This window comes from Oncorhynchus gorbuscha, linkage group LG09 (assembly GCF_021184085.1).
Source record: "Oncorhynchus gorbuscha isolate QuinsamMale2020 ecotype Even-year linkage group LG09, OgorEven_v1.0, whole genome shotgun sequence".
Lineage (NCBI taxonomy): Eukaryota > Metazoa > Chordata > Actinopteri > Salmoniformes > Salmonidae > Oncorhynchus > Oncorhynchus gorbuscha.
Window position 1 is genome coordinate 39,823,347 of NC_060181.1, and position 20,893 is coordinate 39,844,239.

General features: G+C 41.4%; 2 protein-coding genes across 3 annotated transcripts; both read left to right on the top strand.

Annotated features, from left to right (window-relative positions):
* The first annotated feature begins 253 nt into the window (after positions 1 to 253).
* On the top strand, positions 254 to 4,631 carry LOC124043594. The gene is made up of 14 exons (XM_046362338.1): positions 254 to 773; positions 1,552 to 1,592; positions 1,804 to 1,910; positions 2,005 to 2,076; positions 2,166 to 2,249; positions 2,374 to 2,520; positions 2,610 to 2,690; positions 2,814 to 2,963; positions 3,077 to 3,126; positions 3,246 to 3,315; positions 3,575 to 3,673; positions 3,783 to 3,863; positions 3,955 to 4,059; positions 4,219 to 4,631. Exons 1-14 carry the CDS (start codon positions 715 to 717, stop codon positions 4,348 to 4,350), a joined length of 1,278 nt encoding a protein of 425 aa, XP_046218294.1. The 5' UTR covers positions 254 to 714; the 3' UTR covers positions 4,351 to 4,631.
* Positions 4,632 to 14,243: 9,612 nt separating this feature from the next.
* On the top strand, positions 14,244 to 20,573 carry LOC124043607 (adenylate kinase 2, mitochondrial-like). 2 transcript variants are annotated; one of them, XM_046362377.1, is made up of 7 exons: positions 14,244 to 14,411; positions 17,019 to 17,144; positions 17,331 to 17,441; positions 17,718 to 17,812; positions 18,176 to 18,248; positions 18,929 to 19,201; positions 20,399 to 20,573. In XM_046362377.1, exons 1-6 carry the CDS (start codon positions 14,313 to 14,315, stop codon positions 19,157 to 19,159), a joined length of 735 nt encoding a protein of 244 aa, XP_046218333.1. In that variant the 5' UTR covers positions 14,244 to 14,312; the 3' UTR covers positions 19,160 to 19,201; positions 20,399 to 20,573. The 2 variants fall into 2 exon arrangements, with proteins under 2 accessions (XP_046218333.1, XP_046218334.1); XM_046362378.1 differs by having other exon boundaries at positions 18,929 to 19,133.
* Positions 20,574 to 20,893: the final 320 nt, after the last annotated feature.

A 20,893-nucleotide genomic window follows, 5' to 3' on the forward strand; every position in this document is an offset into this window, starting at 1 on the left:
ACCTGCATTGCTTGCTGTTTGGGGTTTTAGGTTGGTTTCTGTACAGCACTTTGTGACATCAGCTGATGTAAGAAGGGCTTTATCAATACATTTGATTGATTAATTGCATCACACCCGGCCGTGATTGGGAGTCCCATAGGGCGGGGCACAATTGGCCCAGCGTCATCCGGGGTAGGCCGTCATTGTAAATAAGAATTTGTTCTTAACTGACTTGCCTAGTTAAATAAAGGTTATATTAAAAAATATATATATATTCAATTAAATGTGTCCCGCTGCATGAGGCAAATGGTGGTCACACCAGATACTGAATGGTTTTCTGATCCACGCTCCTATCTTCATTTAAAAAGCTATCTGTTACCAACAGATGTACATCTGTATTCCCAGTCATGTGAAATCCACAGATTAGGGCCTAAAGAACATATTTTAATTGACTGATTTCCTTATATGAACTATAACTCAGTAAAGTCGTTGAAATTGTAGCATGTTGAGTTTATATTTATGTTCAGTGTAGATACATACTATTTTTCCGCATATTGCCAGATTATTGCTATAAACCCTGTTTGTATCTTTTGGAACAATGGTAGTGAAGTTTATTAAAATGATGTAGAATAGATGGGCCACCACAGATGTTACAGGCATCCACAGGTCTTGACCACCATGTTGCGATGCTTCTTTAGGATCACATTGTTGTTGTCGTCGTAGAAGAGTACAGAGATGGGACTGAGCTTGGTGGGTGCGCAGCACGCTTTGGGAACCTCATCAGGCTTCAAAAGGTGAACCTGCCATGAAAAAAAGGTCAATCAGACTTATTCATACATACACTTTGATATAATCAATGATAATATCCTGTTTATAAAAGAGGTATGGATTATTATTATGCAGATGCTTCAGTGCTCTCCTACCTCAGTGGGATGTGGCTTCGCCCCTCTTGTCTGAATGTGGTCAATATGTTTTATCACAGGTTGTCTGTGCTCCACAAGACTTTATAGCCCACTGAGCCAAAGCCTAGACTTTCAGAAGTTCAATAACAACTTCCATGAAACAAGCTAAAACATTTCAATGGGCCATTGACCTAGCTAGTGACTTTAAAAAAAACATTTGGTCTTTAATTTTTAGATTATACACACACAACATAGGAAAGCCTCTGGGGATAAAATAGGGTCAATGGAATTAGAATGATGACCAGGAATTGTATAGGATTGTAATGGTAACCATGGAGTTCCAAATTCATTTCTATGGCAACACAGCTGTCAATTTTGTAAACAACAATTTAAAATATATGTGTTGCCATGAGACATCTAACCGTTAGAACATATTGGCGTTCTATTGAATCGTTTTCTGTTCGAAAACAAGAACAACTTCAATTTGCTGTTCAACAACAACAAACTTGACTGATTTTTGAGACCTGAGATTGAAATATCGACTGGAAAATGCCTGGGTGCTTTTCAAGATTGACGGAGAGAGTGCGAGGACGTCGGCAGCCTTCTGCGTCGACAGGTTGTTCAAATTCATTTATGGGTTGTTTTTGTTGTCTTTTTTCCCGTTTTGCAGGGTTCGCGATCGTCGGGAGGTGGACAGCGACTTCGAAGAGGGTACGTGGAGTTTCAAACTTCTTATTTTACCACATTCAACATTGACTATGTCATTTGTGAAATGTTGTGTATTTCTGTCATCCAAACTTTCAAGGTAACGTTAACTTGAGTAATTGTTGCTATGCGATGCACTTTTGCTAGTAGTACTAGCTAGCGCGCTACGTTTTACGTCCTAATAACTGTGTGTTTGTTTTCCTGTTCCTACTTTTAGAATCAACTGTACTGGATGAGGTCCAGTTGGATGTGCCACTGCTGCCAGTCATCCTTAATGTCCAGGATGCTGCTATCATCCTCGAGAATGTGCCGACTTTCCTTGAGGTACACTTTTCAGAAAGCTTTTGGTTTTATGTTTGAAAAGTATATATACATATAATAGTATATTCATTCTGAAAATCTTTGTTGTCTGCTTTAGGAGGCCACTGGTAATTGGCAGCTGATACCGATTAGGTTCAGCCCCCTGTACTGTGGTCCTGTTGTGATCAGGGTAAGAGAACCACACACAGTCACATCACCGTTACAATGTTTGCTGTTTCTAACCTGAATGTACTGTAATGTCACCCCCCTCTTGTGCAGAACAATGCCGGTCCGGTGGCTAAAGCCTGGAGAACTTTCCAGTTCATCAGCCCCTCTATCACCTACATGCGTGGGGGATCCCTGGTATGTGTCTTTGTAACTATCGAGTCCTAATCTACATTGTCAGAGTCATGTGATCAAGATGGAAATATGTTGCAGCGATAGCTGATGTTGTTTTGTTGATGTTACTTGTCGTTTCTCTCCACAGCAGGTGGTGGTGAGGATGCACCATGTGAGTGGGGTTCGAGGCCTGGAGACTCAACTGGTGTGGGCCATCTCCAAGGAGACAGCCAGGCTTAGTCCAGAGGGAATCCCCTACTGTGCCACCAAGGTGCAGTCCGTCACTTGGATCCAGGTAAGATGTAAATACTACTGAAAAAGTATTCGATTGGGCTTTTCTTCACTTATTCCATTTGGCCTTAACATGTCGTCTCTCTCTGTCAGTATGTGGCTGGCAGGGTGACCCAGTATGTTTCTCACCTCCGCCATGAGACGTCTGTGGACGTGACGTTTGGCTGCTACCAGGTAAATAAACTTTTTCCTATGTATATAGAATACCAATTACTGGGCATTTTTCCATTAGATCTGCTCTGTTTTCTAATAACGTGTGTGTGGTAAACAGGTGTGTTGTGTGTGTTTTTGGAGCAGCAGACTGATGTCTCGGTGGTGTACGCCACTCTCCACATGGGGCTGGATGGGCTGCTCTCCTCCTCGTGGGGGTCGGAGGCTGCCTCCGTCTCTACGGCCACCAATCAGCAGTTCACTGAGCCAGAGCCTGAGGGTCACAACTGCTATGAGGTCAGATGTTAGACACACAGCTACACATTCTATAGACTAGTAGCATTAAGATCCATCCATTGACCCATTGTTTGTCATGTCACAGATGTTGAATGTTTGTTCTGTTGTTGTAGGGCTGGGAGGAGGACCTGCTGCCTGAGGAGAGGGAGGTTCCTCTGCTAAAGTGAGTTCCTCTAAATGTCTGTGCAGTCTGGGCTTGTCAGATGCTGAAGGATAGTTGTCACCATGCTGTATCCCCATTGACTCTAATGGTTGACATGCTCCATTCCCTCCCTCCCACAGCCTCTATCTTACCACCAAGAGAGTGGAGGACATCGCCCTGAGGCTCGTCTCCCTGCGCCAGGCCTTCACTGTGAGTGGACCCACTTTAATTTTTTCTCTTGTTCTGTCTGTCTCCTAGAGGAAGATGGGTGTCTCACCCTAACTCTTCCCTCTTCTCTAGACACTGCTTGGTTCCACCCTGAGCAGGAACCATCTATTTGTGGCAGGAAAGGTCCTAATGGGCGCACTGGTTCAGGCCCACCACATGGTAGCTCACTAACTCATTATTCATTCCCTCAGTGGGAAATGTGTTCTGTTCATTAACATCAACGCTCTTTGCTTTGTGATAGGACGAGTCCGAATTCATCCGTGCCTATAATGACTTTGTGGACTACCTGAGTGACCCCTCCAAGAAGATTGACATTGAGAGGGAGCTGGCTGAGGCAAAGGTGAGTTCATTAACTCTTTCATGTCTCACTTTGAGTTCTACCACATGCATGTCTTTTATACATCACAGTATCTGATCTGTTTGAAATCATTCCTATTTTCTTGTCCTAGATCCATCATGTTAACCTGATAGATGTCCTTTTTGAACTGGTGCTGTTTGGGTTGATGACAGCTCAGAAGTCCCTGATGGTGGTAAGTAAGCATCTCACTGGTACATGTTTCGATGTCTCTCTATTAGCAAATTCACTTCAATTTCTCTTCTCTCCTCCTCTGTTTCCTTTAGCACCCTGGTGGGTTCATGGAGCGTCTGTATGCTCTCCTGTACTCCTTCCTGCCCGCTGCTGCCAGCATTGAGCCAAAGGCTGAGAGATACCTGCTGCTGCTCAATGTAAGAGTCAAGAGTTGACTTCCTTATTCCTAGTTGACTTTTTCCTGAATAACAGGGTTTCAATGACATTTTACAGGGAGTAACTCTCCTTGTCTCTTTCCTCTTGGTAAGCTAGTAACTCAGAGCCATTATCTATGTGTTGTGTGGTGTTCTCTTCAGGGTGGGCTGATGGCTCTGCTTGATGACATGTTTGGGCAGCAGCTGGCCTGGTACTTTAACCCAGAATCTTTGGTCACTGAGCTCTCCAGCCTCCTGGAGTACCACCTGGAGAACCTCATGGCCAGCATGTAATCCTACAGCAGAGATCTGAAAGGCCACACTCTCTCTTGCTCTCTCTCTCTCTCTTTCTCTCTCTGTCCATCGCTCTCTCTCTCTCAGGATTTGAGGACTTGAAGTGCTTTGTTGAACCTTGATTAGTTAACACACATTAAATTAATGTATTCTCTTGTTTTCTCTCCCCACAGGATTCTTGTGCCACTTTGCCACCTAAGAGGGATCTAGACATTAACGCACTATATTACTTTGCACTGAATTTTACATTTTTAAATAAAATAACTAGTAGTTCAACAGCATTTGTCTCTGCCTTTTTATTTACTTGATCATTTCATCACAATTTCCTCTTCCTGGAAATATGAGGCTAATATTACATTACAATTATGCTTTATTCTTTAGATATGGAAATTAACAACAACATTTAATTGATTTACAGGTACTACAGGCCCACACTTTATGGCATTGTTTTGTGATGTGTGAGTCTGCCATTGTAGACTTAGGTAACTTGGGTATATTACTTTAAATTGGCCATATTTCTCATTTATGTCTGAGCCAATTACCTTCTTTCCCACTGAAAAGTTATCGTTCATGTGAGAGAGGGTGTAGTAGTGCATACTGACCACTAGTTGGATCATAGCGTGGTTGGTGGTGTTCATGTGCGAGAGGGTGTAGTAGTGCATACTGACCACTAGTTGGATCATAGCGTGGTTGGTGGTGTTCATGTGCGAGAGGGTGTAGTAGTGTATACTGACCACTAGTTGGATCATAGCGTGGTTGGTGGCGTTCATGCAGGAACACAGAGGGTATAGGCATTCTCCATCACAGTAGAAGGCAGAGTAACCACTAGGAGCCAGGACCCAGTCCTAATGGAGAGAAATACCATAGAAATAGAATGACCAGATTAGATGAATGACTAGAACAGACTATATTTCTATCAGAAATATATACACTACAATGCACGTACCACACAAATGCCTTGCTTCCTAAAAATACTAATTGTGTGTTACGGCAAATAAGGTGATACAATGTTAGCTCATGATATGATCTATTCAGTAGAATGAGTAGTTAAGGGAGACAGAAGCTTACCTTCCAGCCTAGGTCACTAAAGCTCACATATAATTCATGTCTCTTACAAGCCTGACGTCCACTGTTGACGTGGCTGTGATCTGAAAAGGACCAATCAATATGTTTTGAGACAGGACAGACTGTAAAGCACACTTTGGATGCATTAGATTTACAATAAAGACACAATTAAATGTAAATGCAACTTAATTATTTTTTACATTTGGATTAACTATGCCTTTAAACGTTGCATTAAACAAGCTTCACAACAAGACCTAAAACCAGTGTTGTCCCATGACGTAGGACCTCGCCATGTGTACTGGGCAGTGGCAGGTCATATTTGGGCTTCCTCTTGCGGGGGTTGGGTTTTAGAGCATGTTGGGGCTGACAGGGGGTCTGGCTGGCCCTGAAGAAGATCAACATGAAGGGCTGTTTGGAGCGGGGGCCCCTTCGACCCACCCACCCAGCTGACAAGGACCGGTCTGATGGAGAGAAAATAGTGTGTGTGTGTGTGGGATATAATTGTGAGGTAAACCAAAACAACATATCTCCATTTCTATGTATTTACTAAACAATAACACATACTATGACATTACAGTGTTACTGTGCAGGCACTGGTGTCGTATTCTGAATTAACTTGCCTCTTTATTCAAAGGCATAATAATCTAGAAATCCATTCTGTTGGAAATAACCTCCCCATCCGCAGAGCATTTCCTGTCCCTGACCATAGTATTAACTCTATGAGGCTCACCCTCGTCTGTCTCCACACAGAGACAAATGCCCAGGTTGCCGCGGGGGTGCAGGATGTGACAAATTAACTTGAAACGGGAATGTTTACTGGTCACTCTTGAGGTAAAGGGGAATTCAGATGTGAGGAATACATTTGACTAGTTGTAGAAAATACTGGAGATTAATAAAAACAAGGTAAGGAGCCAGCACTGCGTGGATATTAAGTGTACCAAACTGGTGCTGTATAGATTACAATATTATTTTCTGACCTAAATTGCATATCAGAATGCAATTTCCAAAATGGAAGGCTTATATATTGTTGAAGCTAATTATTCAAGGCTAGCTTTATATTATTTTAAAACTAAAAAGCTTGATTACATTTCAAATTATGAATGACTCATATGCTGTGTGATGACATGAATGAAAGATTGATTGATACAGTAGGCTATATACAGTGGCAAGAAAAAGTATGGGAACCCTTTGAAATGACCTTTATTTCTGCATAAATTGACAAGACAATTTTATCTGATTTTCATCTAAGTCACAGCAATTGACAGGGTAGCCTAGTGGTTAGAGCATTGGGCTAATAACCAGAAGGTTGCAAGTTCAAACCCCTGAGCTGACAAGGTTGTTCTGCCCCTGAACAGGCAGTTGAGCCACTAGGCCATCATTGAAAATAAGAATTTGTTCTTAACTGACTTGCCTAGATAAAATAAATAACTAATTAAACACAGTGTGCTAAACTTTTAACACACAAATTGTATTTTTCTTGTCTATATTGAATACATAATTTAAACATTCACAGTGTAGGTTAGAAAAAGTAGGTGAACCCCAAGGCTAATGACTTCTCCAAAAGCTCATTGGAGTCAAGGGTCAGCTAACCTGGAGTCCAATCAATGAGACAAGATTGGATATGCTGGTTAGAGCTGTCTAGCCCTATAAAAAAACACTCACAAAATTTGAGCTCGCTATTCACAAGAAGCATTGCCTGATGTGAACCATGCCTCGAACAAAAGAGATCTCAGAAGACCAATACATTTTTTGACTTGCATAAAGCTGGAAGCTGGTTACAAAAGTATCTCTAAAAGCCTTGATGTTCATCCGTCCACGGTAAGACAAATGGAGAAAGTTCAGCACTGCTGCTATTCTCCATAGGAGTGGCCATATGGGAAAGATGACTGCAAGAGCACAGCGCATTATGCTCAATGCGGTAATGAAGAGTCCTAGAGTGTCAGCTAAAGACTTACAGAAATCTCTGGAACATGCTAACATCTCTATTGACGAGTCTACAATACGTGAAACACTAAACAAGAATGGTGTTGGTGGGAGGACACCACGGAAAAAGCCACTGCTGTCCAAAAAAAACATTGCTGCACGTCTGAAGTTTTCAAAAGTGCACCTGGATGTTCCACAGCGCTACTGGCAAAATACTCTGGACAGATGAAACTACAGTTGAGTTGTTTGCAAAGAACACACAACACTATGTGTGGAGAAAAAAAGGCAAAGCACACCAACATAAAAAAAAAACATCCCAATGGTTAGGGGCTACTTTGCTGCAGCTGCTTTGCTGCCTCGGGACCTGGACAGCTTGCTATCAGACATTTTGCAGGAGAATGTTCGGCCAATCTGTCCACCAATTGAAGCTCAACAGAAGTTGGGTGATGCAACAGGACAACGACCCAAAACACAGAAGTAAATAAACAACAGAATGGCTTCAGAGGAAAATGCGCCTTCTGGTGTGGCCCAGTCAGTCCTGACCTCAACTCGATTGAGATGCTGTGGCAGGACCTCAAGAGAGCGGTTCACACCAGACATCCCAACAATATTGCTGAACTGAAACAGTTTTGTAAAGAGGGATGGTCCAAAATTCTTCCTGACCGTTGTGCAGGTCTGATCCGCAACTACAGAAAACATTTGGTTGAGGTTATGGCTGCCAAAGGAGGGTCAACCAGTTATTAAATCCAAGGGTTCACACACTTTTCCCACCCTGCAGTGTGAATGTTTACATAATGTGTTCAATAAAGACATTAAAACGTATAATTTGTTGTGTGTTATTAGTTTAAACAGATCCAATCAAATTTTACGACCAATTTATGCAGAAATCAAGGAAATTTCAGTGTTCACATACTTTTTCTTGCCAGTGTAGTTGATCACAAACTCAAGGAAGGCAAGAAGCCAGCAAATTCCTGTCCACTTTGAAAAGGTATTCACAATATTCTAATAATACAGGGGGTTAGGAAAGAAAACACTTGGCCTGGGGTCGTTCAGTGGTCTTGTGCTGTGGTGGAATGTCTCACCATTATGCTTGCACCAATCCAATGCTTTTAAATGCATGAGGTGAACTGATGCAGGGTATCAGAACACAGCTTATTTCTTTCCCCACTTTCCCCAAAATCAATTTGTCCCCTCAATCACTCTTGCCACTTGCTTGCTATTTTCTTGCCTGCCGAAATTCTCCCTTCCTTCTATCTTGGGACTGCCTGGCACACTTCAGAATACCCATCCCTCAATCCCCCCATCCCATCGTGCTTTTCCCTCTAAAGGCTTTTTCTACATTTTTTAAAACACTTTTTCAGTTCTAGTTTTTTAAAATGTAGGTTCAGTAGTAATAATAAAATAATAATAATAAATAAAAAAATAAAAAATGTGTACTCTTGGCAAAAAAGAAAGTTCAAATTCATAAGTCAACATGAGTGCATATCCCATAATCACAGTAAACTGTTATAATAGAAAAAATATGTTTTTTAATGTATAATAATATAAGCAAAACTATGACTGAATGTGCCTCCATGAAGAATCCCCTCCCCAATAGGTCCCTTCGCCCTCAATAGGACACCCCCAGCACCACCATCCCCATCAACCTCCCCCACCCCCCACCACTCAACCACAAAACACAATAATGATAATAATCATAGAAATCAAAATAAACATACATACACACGTGTACAGTACATATATTCACAGGAAACTCAACTTCTCTTATCTCTTTTCCTACATCAGATATGCAGGTGACATTTCCGCATGGATGACAGCACATAATCAACAAGATGGAGATGCTCTTCATCCGAGGGAATGCCTGCCCGTTCTCAGATGTTAGATAATACGAGATGATCACATGTCATTTACATTCCAGCCCTTGTCAGCTCCAGAATTGACTACTTCAACTCACACCCTGCTAGAATCCCTGCATTCTCAGATTCCCCTGTTATTAATCTCTATATTGTAATCAATAAAGTGTTTCAAAATGCTGTACTTTTATGAACATATGTGTTTAGATCATTTCTGAGAGAGAAGGGGTGTAATATCTCCAGATGAGCATGTGGTACAACTTCCTCACCCATGCCGACAAGATGTTACTTCTTGTGGGTCTATGCCTTGAAAGTAAGTATGAGAGTATAATTAATGTACCTACTAAAAGTATACTGACTAAAAGGCAAAACAGAACTGTCAAATTATATTATAGCTGTGTCGTTGTATACTTGCGAATTAGAATCTTAAATTAAACATCGTTTTGTTGGTGAAAACGGAAAACTGGTTGTGACCGCTGCCCAAGAAGGCTCCACCAGTCGTGTATGAAAACTATCCCATCATTGGAGGATTAAGTCTGCGCTGCCTGTCAGGACTAGGTTAGGCTTGAGTTCCAGGCGACGGTATCACCTGGAAAACTTTCCAGAAAAAGTGGACTAAATGTTCAGTCGAGCTGTTGCAGCTTTCCAATATTTGTTGTCTCTTTATATTTGATTTGTCATTTGATATCTTATGCAAAGATTGACATTTGTATTTCTTATTTCATGTTAACAAACTTAACTTTGTGATTAATATTTGTTATTTTCTTAAATGTTTCTAAAATAAAAGTTTGTTTCTTTATACTCCAATTTAGCTTTCTTTTGCACGCACTACTGGTCAACATGCGCTACCAAAATTATTCTGAAGTATGCCAGGCCTTGCAGTTCCAAGATCGAAGGAGGTGGGGGTAGAATTTCGGCAGGTAAGAAAATAGCCCCCCTTCTCATTTCCTTCAATTTGTGGCTAGAGTTATTGCACACATCAGTCAAATACCTCTCTATAGAACAAACGTCAGGATAGGCAACCGGGATAGGCAACCGAAATTATATGTGTGTTTATATTAGTGGGAGTAAAATGTCGGCAGGCAATAAACATTTCAGAACTGCTAGTCTAATAAGACATTGTTGAGATGACGAATTTTGGCAAAGAGATTTATTTATAAACAAATAGCCAAACCGAAAACTGCGGACATTACTAGTGCACCCCGCGATCAAACCGACATTAAAGAAAAATAAAACGCAGCCTAACGTGATCAGAAATCTCAAGTCACAGCAATGAAGAATTGAGTTGGCAAGACTTGGCAGGGTGGAGCTGTTCGGTACAACGCCGGAAGAGTCATCTTTATTTCACACTTCCTGCCTGCTGATGAGCTCTTAAAGTGGCACTGCACCGAAAAGGCTCCGTGCAGGATTTCGCCAAAATGTAACCCATTGGACAAAAACTGGTTGAATCAACATGGTTTCCATGTAATTTCAACCCCCAAAATCTATGTGATGACATTGAATCAACGTCTTTTTTTCACTCAACTTTGAACCTAAATTCAATTACATGGTGGCATTTGTTTTCATGTTGAATTCAAGGTCAGTTAACAACTAAACAAAATGTAAATCAAAACTTGAAGTTGAACTAATGTCTGTGCCCAGAGAAAAGTAATTTATCTTTGTAAACATGTTTTGAAATACATTAAGTTGTCAAATAAAGTCAATACAAAAGATCTTCTGTTGGATCTGACAATTAATCTTGATGGTTGTACAGTCATCTCAAATAAAACTGAAGGACCTTGGTGTTACCCTGGACCCTGATCTCTCTTTTGACGAACATAGCAATAGTATTTCAAGGACAGCTTTTTTCCATCTACGTAACATTGCAAAAATCTTTAACTTTTTGTCCAAAAATGATGCAGAAAAGTTAATCTATGCTTTTGTCACTTCTAGATTAGACCACTGCAATGCTCTACTTTCCGGCTACCCGGATAAAGCACTAAACTAGGGCTGATTTCAAGATTTTACTGCTAACCTACAAGGATTTACATGGGCATTCTCCTACCTATCTCTCCGAGTTGGTCCTGCCGTACATACCTACACGTACGCTATGGTCACAAGACGCAGGCCTCCTTATTGTCCCTAGAATTTCTAAGCAAACAGCTGGAGGCAGGGCTTTCTCCTATAGAGCTCAATTTGTCTGGAATGGTCTGCCTATCCATGTGAGAGATGCAGACTCGGTCTCGAACTTTACGTCTTTGTTGAAGATTCATCTCTTCAGCAGGTCCTATAATTGAGTGTAGTCTGGCCCAGGGGTGTGAAGGTGAATGGAAAGGCACTGGAATGACGAACCACAATTCCAGACTCTGCCTGGATGGTTCTCCTCTATCCACTGGGATTCTCTGCCTCAACCCTTATTATGGCGAGTCACTTGCTTACTGGTGCTCTTCCATGTTGTCCCTGAGAGAGGTGCGTCACTTGAGTGGGTTGAGTCACTGACGTGATCTTCCGGGTTGGCGCCCCCCTCAGGATTATGCCGTCAATATAATTTTATAGAGGAAATCTTGGTCTTTTTTGGTAAACAGCTGAGGTGTGGTGATGGAGGAATGAGACGATCCGTAGACCACAAGATCAAAATGATAGTTTTAACCATGTTTTGACCATTAGGCTACCTGCCACCCCATCAATTGTTAAGTGGTAGGCCTATTCGTGTTGTTGGTCATCGTTTACATCCACACAGCTCTTTCTCTTATAGACATGTAGCTGAACTACATGAGGTATCTGATTCGTTTGATTAATAGTATGTATCTTAATTTAGAGAAAGATTATGGTTTTGATAGAAGTTTGTTGGTTTCCTTGTTAGTTGGTAAATTATTATTTGAACAACCTTTTTGCCTACAAAAACAACCATTTACAGTTGAAGTCGGACGTTTTAGGTTGGAGTCATTAAAACTTGTTTTCGACCACTCCACAAATTTATTGTTAACGAACTATAGTTTTGGCAAGTCGGTTAGGACATCTACTTTGTGCATGACACAAGTCACAAATCGTTGAAGTGGGAGACTTTTATCTCCCTCACCAACTTTAAACATCTGCTATCTGAGCAGCTGTACATAGTCCATCGGTAAATAGCCCACCCAATTTACCTACCTCATCCCCATACTGTTTTTATTTATTTACTTTTCTGCTCTTTGCACACCAGTATCTCTACCTGCACATGACCATCTGATCATTTATCACTCCAGTGTTAATCTGCTAAATTGTAATTATTCGCCTACCTCTTCATGCCTTTTGCACACAATATATATAGATGTTTTTTCTTTTTTTTCTACTGTGTTATTGACTTCTTTATTGTTTACTCCATGTGTAACTCTGTGTTGTTGTCTGTTCACACTGCTATGCTTTATCTTGGCCAGGTTGCAGTTGTAAATGAGAACTTGTTCTCAACTAGCCTACCTGGTTAAATAAAGGTGAAATTAAAAATACAATTTTAAAAAATCCACAATTGTTTACAGACAGATTATTTCACTTATAATTCAATTCCAGTGGGTCAGAAGTTTAGATACACTAAGTTGATTGTGCCTTTAAACAGCTTGAAAAATTCCAGAAAATTATGTTATGGCTTTAGAAGCTTCTGATAGGCTAATTGACATCATTTCAGTCAATTGGAGGTGTACCTGTAGATGTATTCCAATGCCTACCTTCAAACTCAGTGCCACTTAGCTTGACATCATTGGAAAATCAGAAGAAATCAGCCAAGACCTCAAATTCTTTTTTGTAGACCTCGACAAGTCTACAAAAGGTACCACAAGTCTACAGAAGGTACCACATTCATCGGTACAAACAATAGTATGCAAGTATAAACACCATGGGACCACACAGTCATGGGACCCTGACTCAGTTACACCAGCTCTGTCAGGAGGAATGGGCCAAAATTCACCCAACTTATTGTGGGAAGCATGTGGAAGGAAGGCTACCCAAAACGTTTAACCCAAGTTCAACTATTTAAAGGCAATGCTACCAAATACTAATTTAGTGTATATAAACTTCTGACCCACTGGGAATGTGACGAAATAAATAAAAGCTGAAATAAATCATTCTCTCTACTATTATTCTGACATTTCACATTCTTAAAATAAAGTGGTGATCCTAATTGACCTAAGACAGGGAATTTTTACTCGGATTAAATGTCAGGAATGATGAAAAACTGAGTTGAAATGTATTTGGCTAAGGTGTATGTAAACTTCCGACTTCAACTGTATATATAACAAATGCCTATATTTAGACACAAATAACAATGTTAATAATGATACTTATTATTATTTATTTATGGCGCTTTTCTTTACAAAAAAACTATCTCAAAGCGTATAAAATCTAAACAAACGAACAACAAATGTAGATTGATTGATGGAGATTGAATGTCTCAATTTGGATTCGAATGAAAGTTTGGGAGTTGAGGCTGAAAAGATTGAAAAGGCACTGTAGCTTCAGAAGGGGGTGCATCGACGGTAGAGCCAGAGAGAAACAAATAGTCTGACAAACAGACACAGCGCTTCGTCAGTGCACCACATCTGCTTCTCCACGGTCAGATCCTCCATAGGACCTGCTTCTCCGTAGGTACTGGTCCTCCATTGGCGAACATTTTGCGCCCACCTGGGTGATGCCACGGCTAATGAAAAGCGACCACATCTTGGCAGTGGTTAAGAACAGTCCCCGAGCCTCCTCTGCCACCTCTATACACAGCATGCAGTACTTGTTGTAATAATTCCCGACAAATGAAACCATAATAATAATATTACTTAATTAATAAATAATAATAATACACCAATAATATTAATAATAGAGATTTGTCTAACTGTCTAACTAATAACAATGTTCATTTACATCTCTATGGTCCCTCACCAAAGAACATCCGTAATTGCATGTGCAAAACCCGGATGTTATAACAAGAAATGTGCTTACTATTTCAGCAAATCAGCGTGTAGGACGCTTGACTGAGCCATCTAATGACCAGTGAGAGGGAAGTATTTTCTAATAAGGGGCGGGCTTTAATCCTAAACAGCAAGAAATAAGTCGCTGACACTTCCTTTCGTGGCGGAGTTGGCAGATAACAAAAGTGGCACAAGGACGGTTAAAGTGAACATGGCCCCCAGCATGCAGTTGAACGATGCAGTGTCCGACGTAAAAAAAGGAATTCGGGCAATCCTTCTCGGACCACCTGGTGCTGGGAAAGGAACACAGGTGAGTGAGTTATGCGAAGTGCAGGAATGGGAGACCGCATGGCCGACACTGCCACCTAACTGTATACACCTTGTCCTGAAGTTCATTCTGAATTGGCTTGCATAGATGGCTAGCTTTCCCAAGTTTCGTGTAATGAATTGGGTTTCTAGATCAGACTGATAAGGAAGTATAATGCAAGTTGTAGTTAGCTAGCCTAGCTAACATGTTATGAGCCTTTGAAGTTGAATGTAGCCATTTCCCGTCGAAATAACGTTCTCTGCTGCTGACCAGTTTGATTTGTGAACTTGCAACACTTTGGCACACAGTCAATGTGGTACTCGTCTCTGGAGTCGCATGCCAATGTATTGTATGAAGGGCCCTTTGAACTGTGACTTTCAAAGTCCCATTAGGTGACTGTAGGCTAATCATACTCTCCAGCTGGCCAGAGCCAACTACTTTCATTTGATCTAACCAGGTTCAATGAACGTGTAGACTATTGACTTCCCTGTCAATAAGCTCAGTGTAATTGTTATTTAGTTTTTGGGAGTCTCTGTTCCGGGAGAACAATAGGTTGTTCAGGGTTTTGTTTGAAATGTGTTTGGGCTGGAACAAAAGCTGGCACATCTGCAGCTTCCCAGGACCGAAGTTTGGAACGTCTGTACTTCCTTGCTGGATAGCTGCACAGCATTGCCTTATAAAACACTACCATTTTTTGGGGGTTGCACAGGCTGGTTAAAGTACTGTAGGGCGTTCAGACACGCCGTATTCATACCCCTATTTGGTTGTTACAGCCTGAGTTTTTAAAAGTGATTAATTTGAGTTTTTTGGGGGGGGTCAATGGCCTACGCATAAAACCTTACGACGGGGGACCCCCAACTGGGGGCTGGCCTGTGGATGGTTTTACTTGTCATTCTTTAAAAAATGGATTAATTGAGAGGCTGTAATGTTTTGACTACTCATCCCCTTTGTTATTGCAATAGTGTTTAACATGCTTTCAAAATGACTCCCTCATCTCTGTACCCCCACATACAATTATCTGTAAGGTTGTGCAGTGAATTTCAAATAGATTCAACCACAAAGACCAGGGAGGTTTTCCAATGCATCGGAAAGAAGGGCACCTATTGGTAGCTGGATAACAATATAAATAAATAATCATATTTAAAAAAAGACGTTGAGTATACTAATTACACTTTGGATACACCCAGTCACTACAAAGATACAGGTGTTCTTCCTATCTCAGTTGCTGGGAAGGAAGTCGCTCAGGGATTTCACCATGAGGGCAATGGTGACTTGCTAACAGTTAGCGTTTAATGGCTATGATAAACTGAGGATGGATCGACATTGTAGTTACTCCACAATACTAACCTAATTGACAGTGAAAATAAAAATATTCTGAAGCAAAGCTCGAAAGTAATACTGTAAAAGATATGGCAAAGCAATTCACTTTTAGTCCTGAATAGACGGTGTTACGTTTGGGTCAAATATAACACATTAGAGTACTGCTATCTATACTTTCAAGCATAGTGGTGGCTGCATCATTTTAAGATTATGGGTTATGCTGGTTATCATTAAGGCTTGGAGTTTTTCGGGATTAAAAAAAAAGTTAACGAAATGGAGCTAAGCACAGGGAAAACCAGGTTGTCTGCTTTCTAGCAGACACTGGGATATGAATTTTCATTTTCTAAAATGAGGCCAAATATACACTGGATTTGTTTACCAAGAAGACGGTGAATGTTGCTCAGTTACGGGTTTGTCTTAAATCTGCATGAAAGTCTATGGCAAGACTTGACCATGGTTGTCTAGCAGTGATCAACAACCAACTTGAGAGCTTGAAGAATGTTGATCAACATAATGGGCAAATATTGTACAATCCAGGTGTGCAAAGCTCTTAGACTTAACCAGAAAGACTCACAGCTGTAATTGCTGCCTAAGGGGATTCTAACATGTGTTGACTCGGTGGTATGAGTACTTATGTCATTTATATATTTCAGTTACATAAATTTTCTAACATTTCTAAAAACATTGTGTCATTGTGTGGTATTTTGTGTAAATGGGTGAGATTAAAAATATATTAATCAATTTTGAATTCAGCCTGTAGCACAACAAAAGGTGGAATAAGTCGAGGGGTATGAATACTTTCTGAATGCACTGTACTTGTGGTCTGGCTTGGAAGCTCTTAAGTATTTACTCCCTTGGGGGTTTGGTCTTTAGCTCAGTTGTGGCGCAACTTGAACATCACTCTGAAATGTAAAAACAAAATGGCGACACGATAGTCTCCTTGAAACAACTGTACTGCATGTGCTATGGCATTTAATTATTCAACCCACGTTTATGTTTTTCCAGAAGTGTCCCATGCCCTCCCCACATACATCTAGACATTAGTCTCATGTCATGGGTGGAGGCTGGAGGGATGTTGATATCAACTATTAAGATTCAGCACGACTTGAATGCCTTGAAGGACTCCCGCCTGTTGTATTAGTTTGACATGTTGGGGGATGGAAATGCATTGCTGTACTTCTCTTCAGTTGTCAAGTTACACTTTTGAAACATGAGACATGGCTACATAAATGCTACCCTTGTTGCCTTTGCAACATTAGGCTTAATGCCAATAATCCCCCTCCCTCCCAGGCTCCTCGTTTGGCAGAGCAGTATTGTGTGTGTCATCTGGCCACTGGGGACATGCTGAGGGCCATGGTGGCCTCTGGCTCTGAGCTCGGCAAGAGGCTCAAGGAGACCATGGATGCCGGGAAACTGGTAAGATGTGTTCATATGTTAGTTCTGAACGTGTCTCTGTGCTCATTTTGAATAGGAATGAATCTGTTTTGTGTCACTGGTTCTGTAGCTTAGTGGTAATCTGAGACTGGTTTACTTGGACCTCTATCCCAATTCTGTGTTCTCATGCCTTTGTCTCACTGCTCATCACTGTCAACTTACTCATAGGTCAGTGACGAGATGGTGGTAGAACTCATAGAAAAGAACCTGGACACGCCTCCCTGTAAGAAGGGGTTCCTATTGGACGGATTCCCCCGCACAGTGAAACAAGCAGAGATGGTGAGGATTGGTTGGTGCCTGACTCTATTTTTGCTGTCAATTCCCAGAGCAAAAGTGTCTTGTTGTTAATCAAGCATACGCAGTGGTGTAGTGGTTAAACCGATTGCCGGTCGCGGTGAAAAAAAAGGAGTGCTTCCTACACTTTCAATGCATTTTTCTGCAAAAGGTGGCTTAACACAAAATTATGTGTAAACTGCGTTTACCCTCGACTACATCACTGGGCATATGAACCTGTTTCCTCCCTGCTCCCATGTTTCATGAATCTCTCACTCCTAGCTGGATGACTTGCTGGAGAAGCGCACCGAGAAGCTGGACTCTGTGATTGAGTTCTCTGTCGATGACTCCCTACTGGTGCGCAGGATCTGTGGCAGGTAGGACCAAATATTGTATAGCGGGAGAAGAGGGGGGGAGACGTGCTGCGGTGACCTGTGGTTTGATCCAGTTATTATAGACCATTTGTTGGAGAAATTGTCATGAAATGGAGCAATGCCTCCTTAATCCACAACAAACAGTGACCTGTATTGAAGACACGGCTTCATTACAGAGGAAATAATGTGGCTATAGTCAATTCCAAATGTTTACATTCACATGTCAAAGGAGTTCTTTGTGTGGCCATTATGTGGTGTACAATGTTTAAGTGGGCCAACGGCAGTGTGGTTGGGCTTGATGGAGGACGGGAGTGTTGTTGAAATGGTGTTAAACCATGTGGCCCAATAACTTTCTTCCCCCCTCAGACTAATTCACCAGCCCAGTGGTCGCTCCTACCACGAGGAGTTCAATCCACCCAAAGAGCCCATGAAGGATGACGTAAGTACCTTGACGAACGTCCCCCTTTCTGAGTCTGGAAACCCCACTTCTATTGTAGAACCCAGAGGAAGCTGGTTGTATAATCCTCTAATCGCATGTTTTCAAATGTTTTTTTCTGGGTCAATTTGCACTTCAAAAAGTGTGCCTGCTCAGTGTTTGTGCAAATATTAACTTTTAACGAGTGTGTTCTTATAGAAGTGTGTGTCTGTCATATGAAGAATGTAGTGGCTCATTTGCAAACAAAGACTCACAAGTGTCGTGACACACAATCCCTTGGCTAGGAGTTGTTCCGTGCAGGTGTGGCTTTGAGCTCTTGTTTCAGATGCACAGAAATGGCTTTCAACACACAAATCAAAAGGATTGTAGTGTGGTACCCAGATGTAGATCGGTGCTACTGGCTTGGAAATCTATTTGACACTGCTCAAGGCCTTCACAAGCCCTTCTGTGTTCATCATAGATCCGAAAGGACTGGATAGGAGTTAATTAATATGGTAGAAGATGCACTTGACCATCTGGAAGGCTAGAGGGAGCCCTCACCATATTTCTTAAACCTATCAAATTCGTATAGATCTGTGAACACTGAAAGTGTAGGGAGGAAGAGAAATAAATAACGAGAGAAACCAATATGGCGCTTTTCAGTCATATGAACCCTAATGTCTTCTCTCTCTGTCCCCCATCAGGTGACAGGGCAGCCACTGATGCGCCGCAGCGACGACAACGCGTCGACGCTGCGCTCGCGGCTGGAGGCCTACCACAGGCAGACGGTGCCCTTAGTCAAGTACTACAGCGCCCGCGGCCTGCACAAGGCCGTCGACGCCGCCCAGTCCCCCGACGTCGTCTTTGCCTCCATCCTCGCCGCCTTCTCCTCGGCCACAGCCGCCCCCTGTAAAGACCTGGTGCTCTTCGTCTAAGCTCCCTTCCACTTCAGTCGCTTCTTCACTCTCAGGACTCTGGTCCGTGCTCCTTTCGTCTAGCTTTCCAACTCTCCTCCTCGGGACTAGTCTGTGCTCCGTTCTTTACGGCTCTACTTTCTGGTGGTGTGTATATGTATTTGAATGCGCTCCTCTACTGGGACTTTCCCCGGAAACTACAGAGAATAGCTGATTTTATAATGGTGTGTATAAGATGAGTGTAACGTCCCCCTTGGGTCAGGTATACATATTGGTGGAAGTGTAGCTTCATTGTGATCGTCCTTGTACTTGGATTAAATTGAGCAAACTGTAGGGAATATGGACGCGATTAAAAATGCATTACAGTTAATGTAATACATCTTAATGTGATGTGTCCTCATTAGTTTGAGAAATGAATGACTGGGATAGATCATGGAATGTCAGTCTGCTCAGAAATTAATTATCTACTTGACTCTTGTACTTTGACACTTGGTGTGCATTGCTGTTCTTTGGTTAGTGAAACTGAAAGCATGCCTTTTTCTAGAGCATAGCCACAAACAAAAAGTACCTGTCATACCGATGTATATTTAGTTCTCGTTAACAACACTATTTTTATGTTCCTATTGATATTTTTTCCATCCGCTCTATCAATAGGCTACCTGTTGACTAATTTGTCCTTTCCTTTCTAGATTTTTGTCCCTTCTCCCTCTCTGTAGTCAACTGTGATATCTGCATTTGGATGAAACCTCTGCATGCAGATTGTGACTTATCGCCTTTGAATGTGAATGCATGATGTTCTCATGGTAGTCAGAACAATAGCAGTTGTATTGTGTAAAGCTATGTTGGTCAGTAGGCTTGCTGTGTGAATTTTCCTAGCTTGACTAGATAATGTTAAGTATCAAAACAATGACTATTGAATTCTGCTTTTAGTTTCTGTCGTCAAGTTTGATACGGGCAAATTACATTACATTACATTTAAGTCATTTAGCAGATTGTTAATGTGCTGCTAAGTCACATTGTGGTGCCGTGTTAATTAAAACTCATGTAAAGCCTGACGGCTGACTCTTTATGGTAGTTAATTGCACTAGATGGACAGGATTGTTAAATTGAACACATACAAGGGCCTTTCTATGTCCAGTGGAGCAACTTGTCTGTACATGTTCTGCTTCTTGCTGCTTTGAATGACCCAAAACTCAGTATTTTGTTAGAATTTGCAATTGTCTCATGTTTAAATTCACCCCTTTTTCTTTTCTCCCCCAGCTGTTTGAATCCTGGCAATGGAAGCAAGCGGAGGAAATGTTGTACTGTAGCACTTAATTTTGAGATGTTTCTGGAGGATGAGTGAGCATAATGCAGTGCAGTAATTAGTGAAGCCATCTTGGAAGTGACTTGTGTTTCCCTTCTAATAAAAAGATGCTTTTCTACAATCATGCCATAATTTTGTAGCCTCCCTTTGTGCTGTATAACTAATATAATATTGCCTTACTTGCTACTAATATAACTCAACTGCGATTACCTCCATGGTTTATGTTGCATATTGTACATGGCTGGGTGGATGTCTTTATGGAACATAATACAATTTGAATTAGCCTGCACAGTGATTTGGCTAACATTCATACTTGACAAAGGTGTACTAGGGCTAGAAGATTTTCCCCATCAGGTTACCTGGTCAGGAAAACGTCAAGTATTATAGACACTGAAAGATGTCATTTGAGGAACCGCATCCAAGTACATTGCGCTAGCACTCAATCATAT